General features: G+C 42.4%; 1 protein-coding gene across 3 annotated transcripts in view; it reads left to right on the forward strand.

Annotated features, from left to right (window-relative positions):
* Positions 1-19,273, forward strand: part of MYH10 (myosin, heavy chain 10, non-muscle) — a 122,200-nt gene that overhangs the window by 1,338 nt on the left and 101,589 nt on the right. For all 3 annotated transcript variants that reach the window (XM_010843030.1, XM_010843029.1, XM_010843031.1), the window contains exon 2: positions 5,776-6,151. In XM_010843030.1, coding sequence (XP_010841332.1) covers positions 5,807-6,151 — 345 coding nt within the window. In that variant the 5' untranslated portion in view covers positions 5,776-5,806. The remainder of the gene's footprint in view (positions 1-5,775; positions 6,152-19,273) is intronic.

The following is a 19,273-nucleotide window of genomic DNA, read 5'->3' on the forward strand; positions in this document are numbered from 1 at the left end:
GGGGGAGGGTCAGCCCTTGCTTCGGGATCCCTTTATTGGTGTAAGGGATCTGGGCATCGGCCTCCCCGCGGAGTCTCTTCTTGGCCTTCTGCAGTGGGGGGGTCCAACCTTGAGCCCATAAAATCGGCCTGGAACGAGGTCGGAGGGAAGTTGAAGGCGCCGAGTCCCGGCGTCCGCGCGGGCTTTGTGGGCCTGCGGTGGGCGGATGCGGCCCGGGGACCGGCCAGGCCCCCAGCCCGGCCTGCCTGGGAACCCGGGCCTTGGGAAGGAGGCTGGCGACCTGGCGGGTCTGAGCTCGGCTGGTGAGTTTTGGCTAACGTGGCCTCTGCCTATGACCGTTATCTCCGTTCCTTAGGGCCTCTGCAGCTCCCTTCAAGATCACTGCGGTTGATGAAAGGGGGTGGGGTGGGGTGGGGTGGGTAGGGGAAAGCAGGCGGGTAGATCCCTAGTGCAAAAGAAACAAAGACGGCTGTTTTCGCTGAATAATACAATGCCAATTTTAATACTTTAGTTTTGCCGAGATTTTTGTTTTTTAACATTGAAACTGAGGATTCTTTGAGTCAGGCTTCATTATTCTTGATAGTATCTCACTCTGGAAAACTTTAATCTATTTATTGTTTCATTTCCTTCATCCATCGGCCGTCATTAATTATCCTTTTAGTCCCATGCTTTTGATGTTTAAGTATGCCCTGTCTGTCACGGATCCTGGAAAAGTGGCCATTTTATGCATCTCCTTACTTCTGCATCTTAAATTCAGTTCCTCCCCGTCCTTATCTGGAGAAAGCATATGGTGTAATTGGGCGATATAGCACCAGCTTTTGCAGCAAAGAGATGTGACCCGAGAGCTTGCCTTTTTACTTGGGCCCCTTAGGGAAATCATTTCAAGGAAGACAGGCTGGATGGAAGGTGAGACAGAGGAAATTTTCAAGGGCACGTTGTATGGTGAAAGACTGTAGTCTTCAGCGGTTTCTGTACCTTCTTGTCATGTAGGAAGAATAAAAATTCCTGGTGTCAGTCTCCCCGCTTCAGAAACGTTTAACACAGTGTAAAGATATTCACAGAGGTGGCTTGGGCCATGAAGAGCAGTAGTGTCCTTTGCACTTGATTTGCATTTCTGCTCATTTTTGGTTCAACATGATTTTGATGAGTGAACAGACTTTCACTCAAGATGAATGACCTCAGTGGTAGCTTTACACAAATTGTAGACGATTCTGTTTCAGTTTATCTGTCTCAGAGAGATGTGCTATCATGGATCGTTTATCCAGCGTGTTTGGATTTTGGTATGCAAGATAGTCATAACACTTTCCCTGTGCCTCTACCTACCATAGGCGCTGGGAGGCAGTTGAGAAGCTTAGTGGGTGGTGTTTCTTTGGGAGTAAAAGACGGCCTTGGGGATGGACCCCCAGGGGTGTGTGTGTGTCGAAAAATCAGTGAAGGTGATGGGGCTTCGACTCTGGGGTGGGGGGCAGCTGATAAATGATTTAAGTATAATTAGGCAGTTACTTCAGAGGACACCAAGAACTTTCAGATTCTGTCTGTTACAAAGAGTTTCCTATTTATTCCTTTTTTATGAAATGTAAAGCTTTTGCCAGATTGTGCTAGTGTGTTCATTGGCTGAGCTTGTCCTCATTTTTCTTTTTTTTGGCCACACCATGTGGCTTGTGGGATCTTAGTTCCCCAACCAAGGATCAAACCTGGGCCCCCAGCAGTGGAAGTGCAGAGTCCCGACCATTGGACTGCCAGGGAATTCCCTGAGCATGTACTCTTGAAACCATAATTGATCATTGATCGACAGGCAGTAGGTAGTGTATACCACATGTCAAAATTTTCCCCTCCTCACCTTCCATCCTTGTAGCACGTGTTCTGGAGCTGAACTCTGGGTTTCCTCCCAGCTCTGTTCTTTGTTAGCTCTGTGACTTTGGGCCAGTTTTTGGCTTTCTCTGAACCTTGGGTTCCTCACCTGTAAAATGGAGATATTAAAAGCACCTGCCTGGTGAGCCTGTTGTGAGGATTAAGAGTTGATATATATACACTTAAACCACTTAAGAATAGCGCCTGGCCATCATTAGTGGTATATAACAACAGTATTTGCTGTTTTCAAAATTCTAATGTTACCCTTCCTACAAGGCAAAGCATTTGCAAGTGGTTTCCCTATTAAATACCAGCACTATCAAGACAAGTTGCCAGATGTGCAATGGAATGATAAAAATACAATATGTTTGGTAACCTCAAGTGAACAGTTAAAATGAACAAAACCTTTTCCCTGGCCTCAGGGACTCTACCATCTAAACAAGGATTTGACCACCTACTGCCTGCTGAGTCCTCTGGTACAGAGACAGAGAAGGGTGCCAGAAGAGCAGCACAAAATGTTAGGAGGAGGAGAAGGATTAAATTGCCAGGTTGACCTGAAAAGAACTTGTGAAAGGATGGCATTTGGGTCAGGATTTAAAGGAATGGTCGGGTTTTGGTGGTGGAGGAGAAGTCGAAGCTTACTCTGAGGGTCAGGACCGTTCATGTAATGTTGATCAGTAGGTATATAAATGCCCTCCTGTGGACCAGGGAGTCAGCTCACCATATAGCAAGGACAAAACTATCCTTGCAGTGTTTAGTTAGTTATAGAAAACTCTGGAAAAGTAAAAGGTAAAAGAAGTTTGTAATCCCACTACCCAGTGAAGACCCAGTGACTATTTGTTTCCTTTGAAACAAAAAAAGACGTTTATATGTAATTTTTCCCCACAAAATTGGGAACATATTATAATCACACTTTTGTGATCCCTTTTCTTCTTATGTTAAATTACAGGTGTTTCCCCACCTAGCAGTAGTACATACTAATAAATTTAAAATGTATTGATTTGATCAAATAATTTTGTAAGTCCATCAGTTACTTAAAAAAAAAAGACCTGCCCTAGAAATGACCTGTTAAGTTATTCTAATTTATAGTCACTTGCTAAATCTCAGCAGATAATTTACATGCCCATTGTAAAAGGAAAGAAATGCATGCATTTTTCTGAAGTATTGTATTCGGTATACAGTTTATACCTAATATGGATAATAAGAGTAACTTGTTATCCTATTTTTGTTCTAGTTGGACATTTTCTCTAAGAGACTTTTCTTCCTAAGGCAGAATGTGTCCTATAGTCTATCCACATTTATCCAGGGTGATTCCCACTTCAGAGCCATCTTCTTCCTAGCAGTGGGTAATGTATAGGTTGGGAAGACAGAAGACTTGTTATTAATCTTATTAGTGCAGTCTGGAGAGGTGATGTGTTTTTGAAACCATGCTTCAGAATGTACATATATGCATGAATATTTTTTCTATTGCCTTCTCCCACGTGGATGCCTTTTAGTTAGAAAGCATATTAGTAAATCTGTTGGTAGAAGTCTTAATGTTACGTGTTTTGTGATTTTTGTTTTACCCGATTGTATACTCCTAAAACTGGTAAGCATATCCTCTAATTCAGTTAATGAATTAGTCTGAAACACTGGTTTTCAACCTTTTTTGCCTTCCCAACATACCTGGTGGTAGCAGTGGTTCACCATGGCAACCAGAGAACTGTGGAGTGATGGTTCTCAAAGTGTGCTCCCAGGACCAGCATTAGCAGCAGCATCTGGGAATTTGTTAGAAATGCAAATGACCAACGGTCTCCACCCCAGACCTACTGAGAATAAGGCCTGGCAGTCTGTCTTCTAATAAACCCTTCAGGTGTTGCTGATGTAAGAGCCAAAGTTTGAGAACCCTGCTCCAGGCTATGAGTGTTTGTAATCCTTTACATTGTAACAACTAGTTTCTGAAGAATCTTAGCTATTTGATTCTAGTACATTCTTACTGGGTCTGAAGGGCTAGTATTTTGTTTCCTCTATCAGTGTTTAATCTTTTAGGATAAAAATAGCTAGATCTCTTTAAGAATCTGAAGAAAGTTATACGTGTTCTTTTCAGAAAAGCACAGGTCTACAAAAAATTATACAGTGTATTTAGACCCATTTCAGTGTCTTCATGAAGCCTGAACTTTGTCTGTGCACTGAAGGTTAAGAACCTCTTGATGGGACTTCCCTGGTGGTCCAGTGGTTAGGACTCCACGCTTCCACCGCAGGGGGCCCATGTTTGATCCCTGGCTGGGGAACTATGGTCTCAAATGTCATATGGCATGGCCAAAACAACAAAAAAAAACCTCTTCACAACCTGGGGTGATTTTTATTTCCCTTGCAGCCTTCCATCTAAGAGGTGCGTAGGTAGGTAGGCAGGCAGGCAAGAGCTTACCAAGAATCCCCCTCATTTGGGGGAGAGAGAGAAGTTGGGAGAGTTGGATGGAGGAGCAAGAGCAGCTGCTTCCTTGCCTTCTTGCATTGACCTGAGTGAGGTTTGTGATAACCTGGAATTTGGCTGGAAAATGACTTACTACTCCAAGTCATAAGGGAAGTGTTTAATGATGGTGTTGGATTCCAGAAAGACACTTGTCAGGCAGGAATGATGAGTCACGTCAGAAAGGTGAGTGACGAATGTAAAATCCTGTCACTTGATCTGCAAAGTCAGTCCCACAAGCATGAGAGGAGAAGTAGCTTCAAGGACTATGCGTCGGGTTTTGGCTGACAGCTCCATGTGAGCCAGCAGTGAGCACTCAATAAACCACTGAGGTCTTAGATACAGTCATTGTAGAAGTCCCAGAAACATGCTTTGCTCTCCCTGCCAGGGCTGAGGCTGTAAACAGTTTCTTTCTCTTCTGCACCAGTCACACTACGTCTGGAATATTCTGTTTGCTTCCGGCCCCTCTAAAGGGGTGTAAACACATGGAGTCTGTTTCGAGGCGAGAGACCAGAGTCGGGGAGTGAGTCTTGGTGCAGGACGGAATGCAGAAGAGGAGCTGGAGGGGAGCAGCTGCAGGCCTTGGGAGTGGAGACCTGGACCGCCACCATCACATACTTGAAAGGCTGGGTGTGACACCAACTCATGCACTCACCCTCTGTGGCCTCATGGGATCACACTGAGATCACGTGGGCCATGGAGAAGCTGCAGGGGGCTGGCTTAGGGGAATCGTAAGAGTGTTGAGTCTGTTGTCTGAAGGGCATCTTCCCAGGTGGCACAGTGGTAAAGAATTTGCCAGCCAACGCAGGAAACAAAGAGACACAGGTTTGATCCCTGGGTTGGGAAGATGCCCTGGAGGAGGAAATGGCAACCCACTCCAGTATTCTTGCCTGGAAAATTCCATGGACAGAGGAGCCTGGCAGGCTCCAATCCATGGGGTCATATAGAGTGGACGTGACTGAGTGACTGTGCACACATACAGGATGGGAGGAGCGTTCTAGACCTGAGGTTTGCTCCACTGGTAGTCACCATGCATTTCTGTAGTGACATCCAGGTGGTTGCAGTCATTCTAGCACCACTCCCGGGGTCTTTTATCCTGAATTTCTGTTTTCGTTTTCTTAGTTTTCCTTTCCCTTCTTCTCCTTGTTTAATTTGTGGTGAGGGTGAAATAGGAGATGAAGAGAAAAACAGAGTCCAGCTGCAACTTTGCTGTTTTCTTCCACTTGTTTTTCAGCCCTCAGTGACTGAGGGTACATCTTGAGTGGTCCTCAGAGAACCAGTCATCATTTATGGTCACTCCTGAAGTTTATCTTGGAAACCCAGTTATTGTGGCCCTGGAGGGGGCTATACCAGCTTCTTCACTCCAAGTTCATGCATTTTGTTTACCAGAGCTTTTGTTTTTAAGTTTCTTAGAAGAGTTGTAAACCATAGCTTATTTCTAAATATCTGACTTTGTTTTCTTCCTCTTCTCGTAGAGGCGATCGCTCTTGGAGCTTCCTGTTTACAATGGCACAGAGAACTGGACTCGAAGATCCAGAGAGGTATCTCTTTGTGGACAGGGCAGTCATCTACAACCCTGCCACTCAGGCTGATTGGACGGCCAAAAAGCTAGTGTGGATCCCGTCAGAACGCCATGGTTTTGAGGCAGCTAGTATCAAAGAAGAACGGGGAGATGAAGTTCTGGTGGAGTTGGCAGAGAATGGAAAGAAAGCAATGGTCAACAAAGATGATATTCAGAAGATGAACCCACCTAAGTTTTCCAAGGTGGAGGATATGGCAGAATTGACATGCTTGAATGAAGCTTCTGTTCTACATAATCTGAAGGATCGTTACTATTCAGGACTTATCTATGTAAGTATGCCCTCTAAATAATCATGTGAGTTGGTGCCTGGGAATTCATGAAAATCGTACACACTGCCCTAATCAATGTGGAATACTCTCTGTCTCTGTTTAACATAACTATTTGTACTAAAGATGGGAAGATTGCCCCAAGTCTTACTTTGCTTTAAATCTTAATTTTAAATAATCCAGTCTGGATTAAATACACTAAAACGGATTTGAGACTTTTGTGTAGGGGTGCTCTGGAGCCTAATAAGATGGAGGAGAGCATGTGGCAGAAAGATCAGGGAGCTTAACATGGTAATGAGAGTTGCATTCACAGTAGGATAATACAGTGGGTTTCTAGTATACACCCAGGGGTGTAAAGAAGCGGGGCTGCGAGCTTAGAGGTTTCAGTGAAGAGCGAGACCAAGGGCATTGGGCACAGGGAAGTGGGAAAGCTGAATGCTGAGGTTTTTAAGAGGAAACAGTTCAGGGTCAGATTGAAGCTGGGGCTGTCCTGTGGTTAGTAGTTGACACATGTCACGGTCACTGACAATGTTGCTGAGCATATAGAAGTTCCCGAAAATAATAAGGGGTAAGGTTGAGAAGAAATATGCAAGCCAGATGCTGCAAGAATCTAGAAAGCCAAAATACGTTTAAAGGGATGGTAGACACAGGTGGTGGCGTTGGTTTAAAGAAGGCAGGGTAGTTAATTAGCAGCATCACGGGTGGACCTAGAGATGATCATAAATGAAGTAAGTCAGATGGAGAAAGACAACCACCATGCGACGTCACTCATACGTGGAGTCTAAAACATGACACAAACTTATCCACGGAACAGAAACAGACTCGCAGACCTAGAGAACAGACTTGTGTTTGCCGTGGGGGAGAGGTGGAGGAGGGATGGTTTGGGAGTTTGAGATAGGTAGATGCAAGCTATCATATAGAGAATGGAAGAACAGCAAGTTCCTACTGAATAGCCCAGGGAACTGTATTCAGTATCCTTTGATAAACCATAATGGAAAAGAATATGAAAAAGAGTGTGTAGGTACACGTTTTCAAATTCTTTTACATATATGTATATGTATATATGAATCACTGTTGTATAGTAGAAATTAACACATTTTAAATCAACTATACTTCAATAAAATAAATGTAAAAGAATAAAGAAGGCATGGCAGATAGAAGGTAGATTTAGAAAGAAGAGACGTTGAGAGAAAGGTTTGACATTATAATGGTCTGAATTTGGGAAACCACTTGAATTTTAGGCAGAGGCAGCATTTGTACTACTAATGTTCAGACGTAAGTCAGAACTTCAGCAACTCAGAGGTCATTTTCCCATAGAATTAGTTTATTTAGTGGATGTACTGAGCACCTACTATGTTCTACCCCGGATATTCATTGGAAGGACTGATGCTGAAGGCCCAATACTTTGGTCACCTGACGTGAAGAGCTGACTCATTGGAAAAGACCCTGATACTGGGAAAGATTGAGAGCAGGAGGAGATGGGGGTGGCACAGGATGAGATGGTTGGATGACTCAATGGACATGAGTTTGAGCAAACTCCGGGAGATAGTAAAGGACAGGGAAGCCTGGCGTGCTGCAGTTCATGGAGTCCTAAAGAGTCAGACACTGCGTAGTGACTGAATAACAACTATGTTCCAGGTGCTGGAGAGAGTGCAGGGAACAGGCCAGGCCAATCCCTGCCTTCGTGATACTTCCTTATTAGGAAATGAAACAGGACTGTGGGGATGGCTTTCCCCCGTGAGTATGGGAAGGATTCTGAGAAGGTAGCATTTGAGCTGGAATCTGGCTGGTAGGAAGGAGTTTGCCATGGGAGCATCTGAAAAGGAGTAGTTCATTCATGACTTTCGCCAGAGTGGTTTGAATCAATCCTAATGGTCTCTTTTATTTTTTCTCTGTGAGTTAGGATGCAAAGTAAGAGAGTAAGAGGCACCAGGGTTGGGTAGGTGGCTTGAGGAGAATGGGGATGCCTTGGAAAAGGAAGGAAGCAAAGGATAAGAAAACAGTTGGAGAGCAGCGTTGGGAATCCAGTGGAGACTGAGCAGCAGAGTATATTTTTGCCTGGAGAGAGGGAGTGAGAAAACTGCGACATGCAGGGATTGTGGGCAGATCAAAATGTTGAGATCAGAGAGGGATCCATTTTGGATGATCCCCTGTGCAGTGAATCGTGAAGGGCTGGAAAAGCAGGGACACAGCCAAAAATGTGTGGAGCACTGTCCTGAGAACAGGAGTCTGTCTTCACCTTGATTCCCACTGGCCCCTGTGGGCAACTGCACTTAGGACAGAGGACAGAAATAGAGGGGTAGGAGGCTGTGGGTAAAAGCGAAGGATGAAGGGAAAGGCAGTTCAGTTTATTGTAGCTATTCCTCATGACAACTCTAAGACTTTGCAAGTATCTTTTATTGAGTTTGACTTATTTCCAGCTTAATTCAGGGTCAACACGAGTAAATTATCTTGAATTTCTTCTCAAAGTGTGGCCGCATGGTCTTTAGAAAAGGAGAATCTTGAGTTTTTTAAGAAGTTCTAGGGTCTCAAGAGAGGTGAGGGTTTGGGAGGATCATACCTTCAGTTAGTGGGGTGGAGAAAAGGTTCCTACGGAAGATTCAGGTCGGAGCACTTTACTCTAAAGAAACCTGCTAAGGAATGGGGCTGTGGGTGGCCATGATTGCTAAGCATTGAATGAAAGGTGTGTTGGGCTTTGAAATGTACCAGGCAGTTGAAATTGATCAGTTGAGGTACCATGATACAGACACTATAATAGCTTGGCTGGGACCTCTGGGATATATTTCTATAGATAAGATACAATGTAAGTTACTTAGGTTACTAACAGGTTTGGTTATGTTACTTCCTTATATCTTTAGATTTAATCTCCCCAACATCCAGCTCTCTGGTCATTAATTTTCATTTTCTTTCGTAATAAAATCATTTAAAAACTGCAAATGTCATCTCTACTGACTTTTTAGGTTTGTTTGTTGTTGTTGTTCAGTCGCCAGGTCATGTCCAACTCTTTTGCAACCCTGTGGACACATGCCCTTCACAGATTTTGATGTGTAGTATTTTTATTGTTCAGTTCTAAATATTTTCTAACTTCTTTCTTCTTCAACCTGTAAACCGTTTAAAAGTGTACTTAAAAGTGTACCTAAACGTTGGTTTTTAAGTTATCTTTGTTACTGATTTTTAAGTTAATTTCATTTTAGTTAAAGAATATAGTCCACATAGTATTTATCATTCCTTGCTTTTGTTGAGACTTGCTGCTTGTCGCACACTGTCACTTACATTTATGAGTGTTCTGTATGTTTGTAAAGAACGTATATTCTCTTTTGATGGCTGTTCTGCTCACTGCGTGCAGCCTTAAGTAGTGGGATTTTAGTCCATCATATATCTAAACTGACTTGTTTTCATTCAGGGCACCATGGGTTAGCTGTCTGTCACTGCCTTTGATTTTTGCAGACTCAAACAATTGGGAAAAAAAAAAGAATGTGTATTCTGTTACTGTTGGGTGTGGAGGTCTATATGTGGCCATTAGACTAAGCTTTTTAACTGTGTAAACTTTACTAATTTTTTTTCTTTGTCTATGTGTTACTGAGAAGTATCTTAAAAACTCGCAGTGTATTTGATCAAACTTACGTACATATTCCTTAAAAATATAGTTTTGCGTGTTGATGAGTTTTTATATGAATGAATGTCTTAATATATTCCTTTTTGTGTCTGTTTTTTTTTTCCTTTTGCTGAGCATTATATTTTTTAGATTCACTCATGTTACTTTGTGTTAATGTAACTCAGTAGTTCTCAAAGGTGCTTCATAGACTCCTAGGGGCTTCTTCAGGACCCTTTCATGACATCCTTGAGACCAAAACTGTTTTCATGACTTGATTTGCCCCTTCACTGTTGACACTGATACTGATGGTGCGAAAGCCGTGGTGAGGAAAACTGCTAACTCCTTATCACGGGTGAGGCAGTAACCCCTACTGTCCTGGTGGTTGTGCTGATCTAGTTTTGTTCAAGAGCGTCCTTGATAAAGCAGGAGAAATGATGGGTTTTATGAAATCTCAGCTCTTGGGAACGTGTCTTTTAATATTCTTTGTGATTAAATGATAAGTATGCATAAAACACTTCTGCGTATTGAACTAGAATGGTTGCTTTGAAGAAAAGCATGAAAGTAGAGCTATATGAGTTGCAAGCTAAACTTGCCATTTTTTTTTTTGTAATAGAATGCCATTTTTATTTGATAGAATGACTGGTAGATAAGCTATGGTTAATTGACACCAGGGTACTTGGCCAGCCATTTTCTTGAAAATGAACAGGGACTTCCTAGGTGGTCCAGTGGTTAAGACTGCACCTCAAGTTCAGGGGATGTGGGTTCCAACCCTGGTTGGGAAGCTAAGGTCCCACACACTGTGCATGGTGGGGTGAAAAGAAAATGAACGGAGTGAGCCTGACACTTCAAAGAAAACAATTGAATATATTTGTCAATAATGATAAAATTTGATTTTCCACATGAAAATTAAAAGTTGCATCTGCCACTGAACTTAATACCTTGTCAATACATAAAACCTTTCTGATGAGGTAGATGGCAATATTAATGAATGTTTTTTTTTTATAATGTCATATAGTGTGAGATGTTATCATTTAGAAGACTTGTATAATTCATTGAGCCAAAGTTTTCCAAATGATGTTTACATGATGTTACAAACTCATGCCTGGGTAAAAGATTCGTTCAGCATACAAGTGTTCAGCCAGTGATTTTGATGTGACAGAATATGGAAAGTTCACTGACAGGGTGTCAGATGTTACATTGCATCTCATTTTGAGAAATTCTCGCTTGTCGAGTTTTGGTGTAGTATCAAAGAGAAATATCTATAACTTCATGAAAAGACTGCTAAACTACTCCTCCCTTTTCAAATTAAGTATCAGTGTAAGATACTTCATGTATTTCAGTCAAAACAACATCACAAATAGATTGAACGCTGAAACAGAATGTTGAATGTTTTCTATTAAGAAAATTGAGTGTTTTCTATTAAGCCAGACAACAAAAGATTTGCGAATAAAAACCAGTGCCACTCTTCTTGCTTTTGTTTTAGAAAACAAAAGGTTATTTTTCCTAAAAATATTATTTTTATTTTTAAATGAATAAATACACATTTAAAAACCCAGTTTATTGATATTTGTATATTTATATAAAAATACATAACACAGAAGATTTGGGGGATCTTTAACAGTTTCTAAGAGTAGTCAAGTGCCCTGAACTATAAAAGTATTTTGTTCATTTTTGTGGAATGTAATGTTCCAGTGTAAGATTTTTGTCCCAATTTATTTATCCTCTCAACTGATTTTGAATATTCCCCCTGTCTCCCCCCAAGTTTGGGGCTATTGCAAACATTGCTTCAGTGAACAGCTTTGGTCATGTCCTGGTGCGTATAAGCATGGCTTTCTGTAAGGTATATAACCAGGAGTGGAATTTCTGGGTGACACAGGACATGCATATCCTTAACTCATATCTTGAGCCTTTCTAGATAATACCTGAGATAGATTTCATCAGTAAACACACGGCCCTCTAAATAGGTATTTGGCACATTTAATAAGGGGAGGATTTACAAACACGTGAATAGAGTTGAGAAAACAGATGCAGAAATGTTGCAGTATCCTGCCACTAGTGATGGCTGAGAGCCCTGGACCCACAAGAAACAAAGAGCTGGTACCTTGATCAGGAGAGGATGCTTTGTGGAGAGGGCTTCCTGGTGGAAAGTGTGGCCGCTTTCAGAGGGAACCTGACGCCCTGGCCTGGGGGGTAAACATCCTGGCCTCATTCTCTCCCCACCCTCAGTCTCCTGCTGCCTGACTCAGAGGAAAGGGAATTTGATGATATGTTTCTTAGAGTCAGTCTCAGTTCTATTTGGGGAAGTGAATTTAGTGTATGGTACAAGGTATGGGCAAGGTTAATTTTTTCCCCCCAGATGTCTATTCAATTAGTCCAGTGCCATTTATTGAAACACAGCCCTCTCTCCACTGCGCTCAAGTGTCACCTTTATCATAAATCAGGTGCTCACAAATGTGTGCTTGACTTCCTGTTCTGTTTCATGGGTCTGTTATGCCCATCCTTGGGCTGATGTCACATTATCTTGATTCTTACAGCTTTATACTATGTCTTATGTGCTTTGCAGATGGTGCTAGTGGTAAAAAACCCACCAGCCAAGGCAGGAGACGTAAGAGATGCGTGTTCGATCCCTAGGTGGGGAAGATCCCCTGGAGGAGGGCATGGCAGCCCACTCTGATACTCTTGCCTGTAGAATGCCATGGACAGAGGAGCCTGGCAGGCTGCAGTGCATAGGGTTGCAGAGTCAGACACGACTGAAGCGACTCTGCACATACACAGTAGGTCTTGGTATCCAGTGTGGTAAACCCTCACTTTTGTTCTTTGAGATTGTTTTGGTTGTTAGGGCCTCTGCATTTCAGTATAATTTTAGAACCCTCTTGTCAGTTTTTCATACACACAAAACCTGATTGGAATTTTAATTGGATTTTTGCTGATTCGGTAGATCAGCTTAGAGGAGAAATGAGATCTCTACAGTATCTGTTCCTCTAGTTCTTGTTTTATTAGTTCTTAATCTTTCGCAATATGTTTTAGGTTTTGTACATCCTTTATTGGATTTATTTTTAGGTATTTAATCTTTTATGCATTTAAGTGGTGTTTTCCATGTTTTTAAATTGTTACCATGAGGTAGGAATACAGTTGCCATGTTTTTACAGTTAACTTTTATATATTGACTTTATATTCACCAACCTTACTCAGTTTACTTACTGATTGTAATAGTTTTGTTTTGTTTTGTTATTTTTTGTAATAGTTTTGTTGAGTCTTACGGATATTGAATACACTCATGTTGTCTGCAGATGACAGTGTTATTTTTTCCTTTCTAATTCTTGTACGTTGCTTTATTGCGTTGTCTAAGAAGTTCAGTAAATGTTTGCTGGATAGTAGTGGTTATTGAAGGCATCTTTGTATCAGAAACTTTTCAACATTTCACTACTAAGAATGATTTGTTTTGAATATTCTTTTATCAGATTCAGGGAAGTTTCCTTCTATTGCTAGTTTTTATTCTGCATGGATGAGTTTTTTTAAATACTGTTTACATACCGATTCCTGTCCAACTCTTTGTAACCCTATGGACCGTAGTCCGCTGGGCTCCTCTGTCCATGGAATTTTCCAGGCAAGAATCCTGGAGTGGATTGCCATTTTCTATGCCATTTTAAATACTGACTGGGTGTTAATTTATCAAACATTTTTCAGCTTCTGATCAGACGATAGTGTGATTTTTCTGGTTATTTAGTTATTGTGGTGAATCGTATACTGTATTTTTTAGTGGTAGACTAACCTGGCAAGGACCAGTATTCTTTATATATATTACTGGATTCCTAGATTTTGTTTGCTAATATTTTGGGTAGAATTTTTGTATCTATATTCATAAAAGCGATTGACTGAAAATTTCCCTTTCTTATAATGTCCTTGTCATGTTTTGCTGTCAAAATTATGCTGGTTTTTTAAAATGAATCTGGGACTATTTTATCTTTGTATTTTCTCTGGAAGAATGTGGATAGTATTTATGTTATTTCATTTAAAAATAATGATATAGTTTCCTTTGTGGGGAAGTTTTTCTTTCATAGTTCTTGAATTTTTCAGATTAAAAACTTTGGGTAACAGTTTTGATAATTGAGTTTTTCTAGGAATTTGTGTATTTCATCTAAATTTTCAAATTAATTCGCCTGATGTGTTCCTAATAACCCTCTTTTCTCCTGTAGGATTTGCTGTGATGTTCTCTTGCATTCCCAGTACTGACCATCTGTTCTACCCTTTTTAAAATGAGTCTCACCAGAGGCTTATCAATTTTACTAATTTCAATCATGTCTTTTCATTACTTGAGCCTATGATTGTCTAGGATACAAGATACAAGGGCATTAAAAGTAGACTCATAGGAGCTGCTGCTGCTGCTGCGTCGCTTTAGTCATGTCCGACTCTGTGCAACCCCATAGATGGCAGCCCACCAGGCTCTGCCTTCCCTGGGATTCTCCAAGCAAGAACACTGGAGTGGGCTGCCATTTCCTTCTCCTATGCGTGAAAGTGAATTCGCTCAGTCATGTCCAACTCTTAGCGACCCCATGGACTGCAGCCTACCAGGTTCCTCTGTCCATGAGATTTTCCAGGCAAGAGTACTGGAGTGGGGTGCCATTGCCTTCTCCAGACTCATAGGAGACCCACATATTATTCTGGACTTTAGTTACAACCGTCACCTGTGTGCCAGTTACTGTATATGAGAGGTTGTGGAGGTAATCTGAGGCTCTGGGTGACCTCACGCTCTGGGCAGGCAGTTAGATCAAGGGGAACGAGTGTGCGTGTAGGTCACTCAGGGGTTTACCTCCCTCCCTCCCCGGCTTTTGGCTGGTCTATTTCTGGTACTCTCTAACCTCTCAGGGTACACCAGTTAGGGTCCCAGCTGAAAGCCTGGGATGTTTACCATCCTCCTGGGTGGCTTTTTTTTTGTTGTTGTAAAGAAACAAGGTCTGTTGTGCTGTAGAGTTTCCCATAGTCTGGATTCTGTTGATTGCATTCCCATGGTGCCTCCTGTAAACTGAATGCAGAGGCTTGATCACATTCGGATTCCAGAGGCACAGGATGCCGGCTGTCTCACTTCACGATGCTGAGATGGGTCAGTGAGTCAGTTTGGGCTTTGTCGGCCTGATTCCTGTTTTAGGAATGTCTGCCCTTCCTGAAGGGTTTTAGCACCTGTGATGGGCACTGTCCTGATCCATCATTTCATTAGGAAGCCAAATGGTGATAATTTAATGTCATTCCTTCTATGTTTATTGGCTTGATACATTATTTATTAACTCACTGTGTATTACCTGCCCCTCTCCCGCACACGGAGAAGGCAATGGCACCCCACTCCAGTACTCTTGCCTGGAAAATCCCATGGACGGAGAAGCCTGGTAAGCTGCAGTCCATGGGGTCACTAGGAGTGAGACACGACTGAGCGACTTCACTTTCACTTTTCACTTCCCTGCATTGGAGAAGGAAATGGCACCCCACTCCAGTTTTCTTGCCTTGAGAATCCCAGGGACGGGGAAGCCTGGTGGGCTGCCGTCTATGGGGTCGCACAGAGTTGGACACGCCTGAAGCGACTTAGCAGCAGCAGCAGCAGCAGCAGCAGCTCCCGCACACACACAGTTTTCTTCAAGTTTATTTTTTTATTGTTGTTCTTTTTACAGAATTTTGGTCATTTTCCCCCCTAAGGAGTGATAATGATGAATATTTTAGTAATCCTTTCTGTGCTCTTCATGTTTATCTTTAATTTATTCAATTTAACTTTCATATTTGTCAAATTATTTTTATCTCTGTACCTCCTTTTTCTTTTATTATCTACCTTTGTTGTGTCTTTAAGAGTCTACATCATACTCCATTCTGTTGTAGCCATAAATCTATTTCTTCAGGTTTTCTTTCAGCTTATTTTATAGAGAATGTCCAGAGGTCATTTCTCTCTCTGAATATTCTGGATGATGAACTTTCCCTCGTTATGTAGGGTTGTTGTTGTTTTTTAAATTGTGTTGTGTCATAAGTTGGTAAGTTTTCTGACCCCATGGGCTGTAGCCCTCCAGGATCCGCTGTCCATGGGATTTCCCATGCAAGAGTGCTGGAGTGGGGTGCCATTGCCTTCTCCAGGGGATCTTCCTGACCCAGGGATCGAATCCGAGTCTCCACATTGGCAGGCAGGTTCTTTTCCCCTAAGCCACATGTGAATTTCATCCAGGTGTGGTGTTTGCAGATGGTGTGAGTGAATTGTTCTTTCTTCCCTTCCTTTCCTCTCGGGTGGATGTGTGATTTCTTCCGAGGGCTGTGGTTGGGGTGGAGGTTTGTGTGATGCCCCCAGTTCAGTGCCCTGTCTCTAACAGGAGACTGTCGTATCTGCTCCGTTGCACTGGCATCTCTACCGGCCTTAGTTTTCTGGTTCTCTAATCCTTCAAAGCTTCAAAGTAATAATGTATATGTGTATCCCTGCTTTCTTAAACTGAGGCCCAGCCCTAAAGGATGAGTAATATTTTCCAATACTGGGTAGAAGATGGGTGTTCTAAGCAGAGGGATAAGCATACAGAGAAGCTTGGAAGCATGAAAGCAGCATCAGTTCAGTTCAGCCGCTCAGACTTGTCCATCTCTTTGCGACCCCATGGACTGCAGCGCCAGACTTCTGTCTGTCACCAACTCAGCAGCATAGGGTGCTAAAAAATTAATGAGTCTCTTTTGTGTGCTAGTGTTTTTGTATGTCTCTTTTTGGTTTGTTGTTCAGTCAGTAAGTCCTGTCCGATTCTCTGCGACCCCAAGGACTGCAGCATACCAGGCTTCCTTGTTCTTTACCATCTCCTGGAGTTTCCTCAGATTCGTGTCCATTGAGTCAGTGATGCTATCTAACCATCTCATCTTCTGCCACCCCCTTCACCTTAATAACTGTTACTTGCTGTCCTAAAACTACTGTACAAGCTTCTTCAAGACTTTGCAGTTTTTCAAAATGTTCTCATGACTTTAGGATTTCAGTGTTTCTCACTATTCAGTAGGCATTCATTCTCTTGGGCTCCCCTCTTGTAATGACTCTCCTTTTAACAAGCCACAGTCTTAATATGTTGAAGAGGGATTCATTATCTTTCCCCACAAATCAAATGATTTTTCCTATCCGCCCATAACTTTTCCATTCTCTGAAGCTTGGTGACCTTGGAGTCAATTTTAACACACGCCTTGAATGGATTTCTCTAGTCAGAGTCCTGAGTGCTATTGAGTTTTTAGTCTACTTTCTTCATGACTCAATTCTGCTCTTTTTTTAAAAAATTAATTTATTTATTTTTGACCATGCCATGCGTCGTGTGGGATCTTAGTTCCTCGACCAGGGATCAAACCTGTGCCCCCTGCACTGGGAGTACTGAGTCTTAATCACTGGACCACCAGGGAAGTGTCCCGCTGCTCCGTTTTTGTCTTGCTTTTCTCTCCTGCAGGCCTGTTACTGTGCCTGGAGACACCTCCACCTTCTGCTTCCCACCTCTTGCCTCTTCAGGCTCTCTTCCATGTGGCTGCCAGATTTATACTGTGTGAGGAATGCCTCCTCCCTTCCATCACACTTCTCCCTGAGCCCCGGATACCTAATCACCTGGAGAGGACAGAATCTCAGTGCTGCCATTTGCCTGTCTAGGCTCTTCCTCTCACCTTCCACAGAACAGACCATTGTCAGCTACACTGCCCTTCACTCTGTCCTGGATGTACCCTCCCAGGCTGTACCTTCTTACTGTTTTAATAGGAATTCCTTTATCCTTCGTTTTGACCTATTTGTCTTTAGAAAGAACATCAGCAACCCTCTGGGCCTGGACTTTGCACCTGGTTTTACTGTTTCTGACCAGGTGGCCATAGGCTTGTTGTTTGTTATGCTCCAGAGTTTTCTGTACTGCAAAGACCTGTGCATCTTTTTCTTTTTGTATCATTCTCTTCTTAATACCTTATACTGCATCTTATTTAATGTGTCTTTATTGTGTTCATCCCTAGAGTGTATCCTTCTTAAAGGTGCTTAACATCTTGCGTGTGTATTCAAACAGTAATGAAGCCTACTTTGAACTTGAGGCCTCCAGAGAGATGGTTTTAACATCCCCACCGCTCTTCTTCCATGTGACTTGGGGAAGACCAAGGTGCAGTGATCAGTTAATGCAGGAGCCCAGCATTTGAGCTAATTTTGAGATAGAAGTTTAGCTCTTTAAGCACCTCAGTTTAGTATCTTCACTTAAACCTCTGTCACTGCTCCTCTTTGGCAAGCATAGAATACTGATGATTATTCCATCTTGTTTTTTGATGACTTAATCATACTTGTGAGACTTACTCATCTGTAATCCTAGTTCTCAGAAAAGCCTCCACCACATGGTGGACACACATGCCGGAATGATTTCTGATTACAAATGTCGTTGTTAGGGTCTGTTAGCATACTGTACATGCTATGGGGTGTTAGACTGAATTTGCACATTTTAACTTCGTTTGAGTTCTTGTTCTCATTTTGGGCTAGTCTGCAATTATTTGCCTCTTACAAATGAAAGTGCAGTGTAACTTCATGATAGAGATATCATCTCATTTTTGAATAAAAAAGTAGATGTTTATATATTACAGTTCACTGAGATACAGTTATGATTTGTCAAATTTACTGTGTGTAAATGAAACTCAAAAAAATTTTAATGTTAAGATTGCCTCTTAGTTTTCTCACCATTAATAAAATCTGTTTTTAATCATCTCTTGTTTCCTTTTTGTCCTGTGGGTGGCAGAGAGAGGCTGGGCTAGTCAGACTAGAGACCCGTTGGTAGAAGGTTGGTGGAAGGTGTCAGGGTGCTGGGTGCAAGACTGAGAGCCAGCCCCGCATCTCAGAGTGTGATGCTGGATGTGAGAAAGCCAGTGGCTGCAGACCCAGGGGTCAGCTAGGGAGGGGCAGGTAATTACTGTGGCCTCGGGCAAACAGGGAGGGTGTCCATCTGGTCAGTTTAGAGGTCAGGCCAAATCGGTGAGCTCAGGCAGGGGGCCCTTGCTTGCCTTTGTTTTAGTCCCAAGCACTAATCTAGGTAGGAAGTGCATTCCATCTTCTGTTGGGAGGGAAGCAAAGATAAAGAACAGCTAGAGAGTTGGTTCTGATCACTTCAACTTTTTTTTTTCCGGCAGCCTTTCCTTTCAGCATCATTAACTGCTGCATTCAGAGCAGCATGGTCTCGACAGTGCCCCCTGGTGGCCACTGTCAAGGGTTTCAGCCTTTCTAAGCAGCCGATGGTTAGAGGCCCCTCCATGCTCCATGAGGGGAACGAGCATCATCAGTCTTCAGCCTTTTCTAGAGTCCTCTCACCTTTAGACTTAGAATCACCCAAAGTAAAGGGTCTGGTTTCCAGTGCAGCTGAGGTGCGTTCGGCCCGCCAGGACCAGAGAATCTGGCAGCAGTCCTAACCACTCTTGTTTTTCCATTATTCCCAAAGTCAGTTCTCAGAAATCATGTCTGTGTGAATTAAAAAAAAAAAAAAAAGAAAGGCAAAAATGCTCCTACTATTAATTCTGAGTAATGATTACCTTACTGATGAGGA

The sequence above is a fragment of the Bison bison genome, unplaced genomic scaffold, assembly GCF_000754665.1.
Source record: "Bison bison bison isolate TAMUID 2011002044 unplaced genomic scaffold, Bison_UMD1.0 scf7180017864180, whole genome shotgun sequence".
NCBI classification, from domain to species: domain Eukaryota; kingdom Metazoa; phylum Chordata; class Mammalia; order Artiodactyla; family Bovidae; genus Bison; species Bison bison.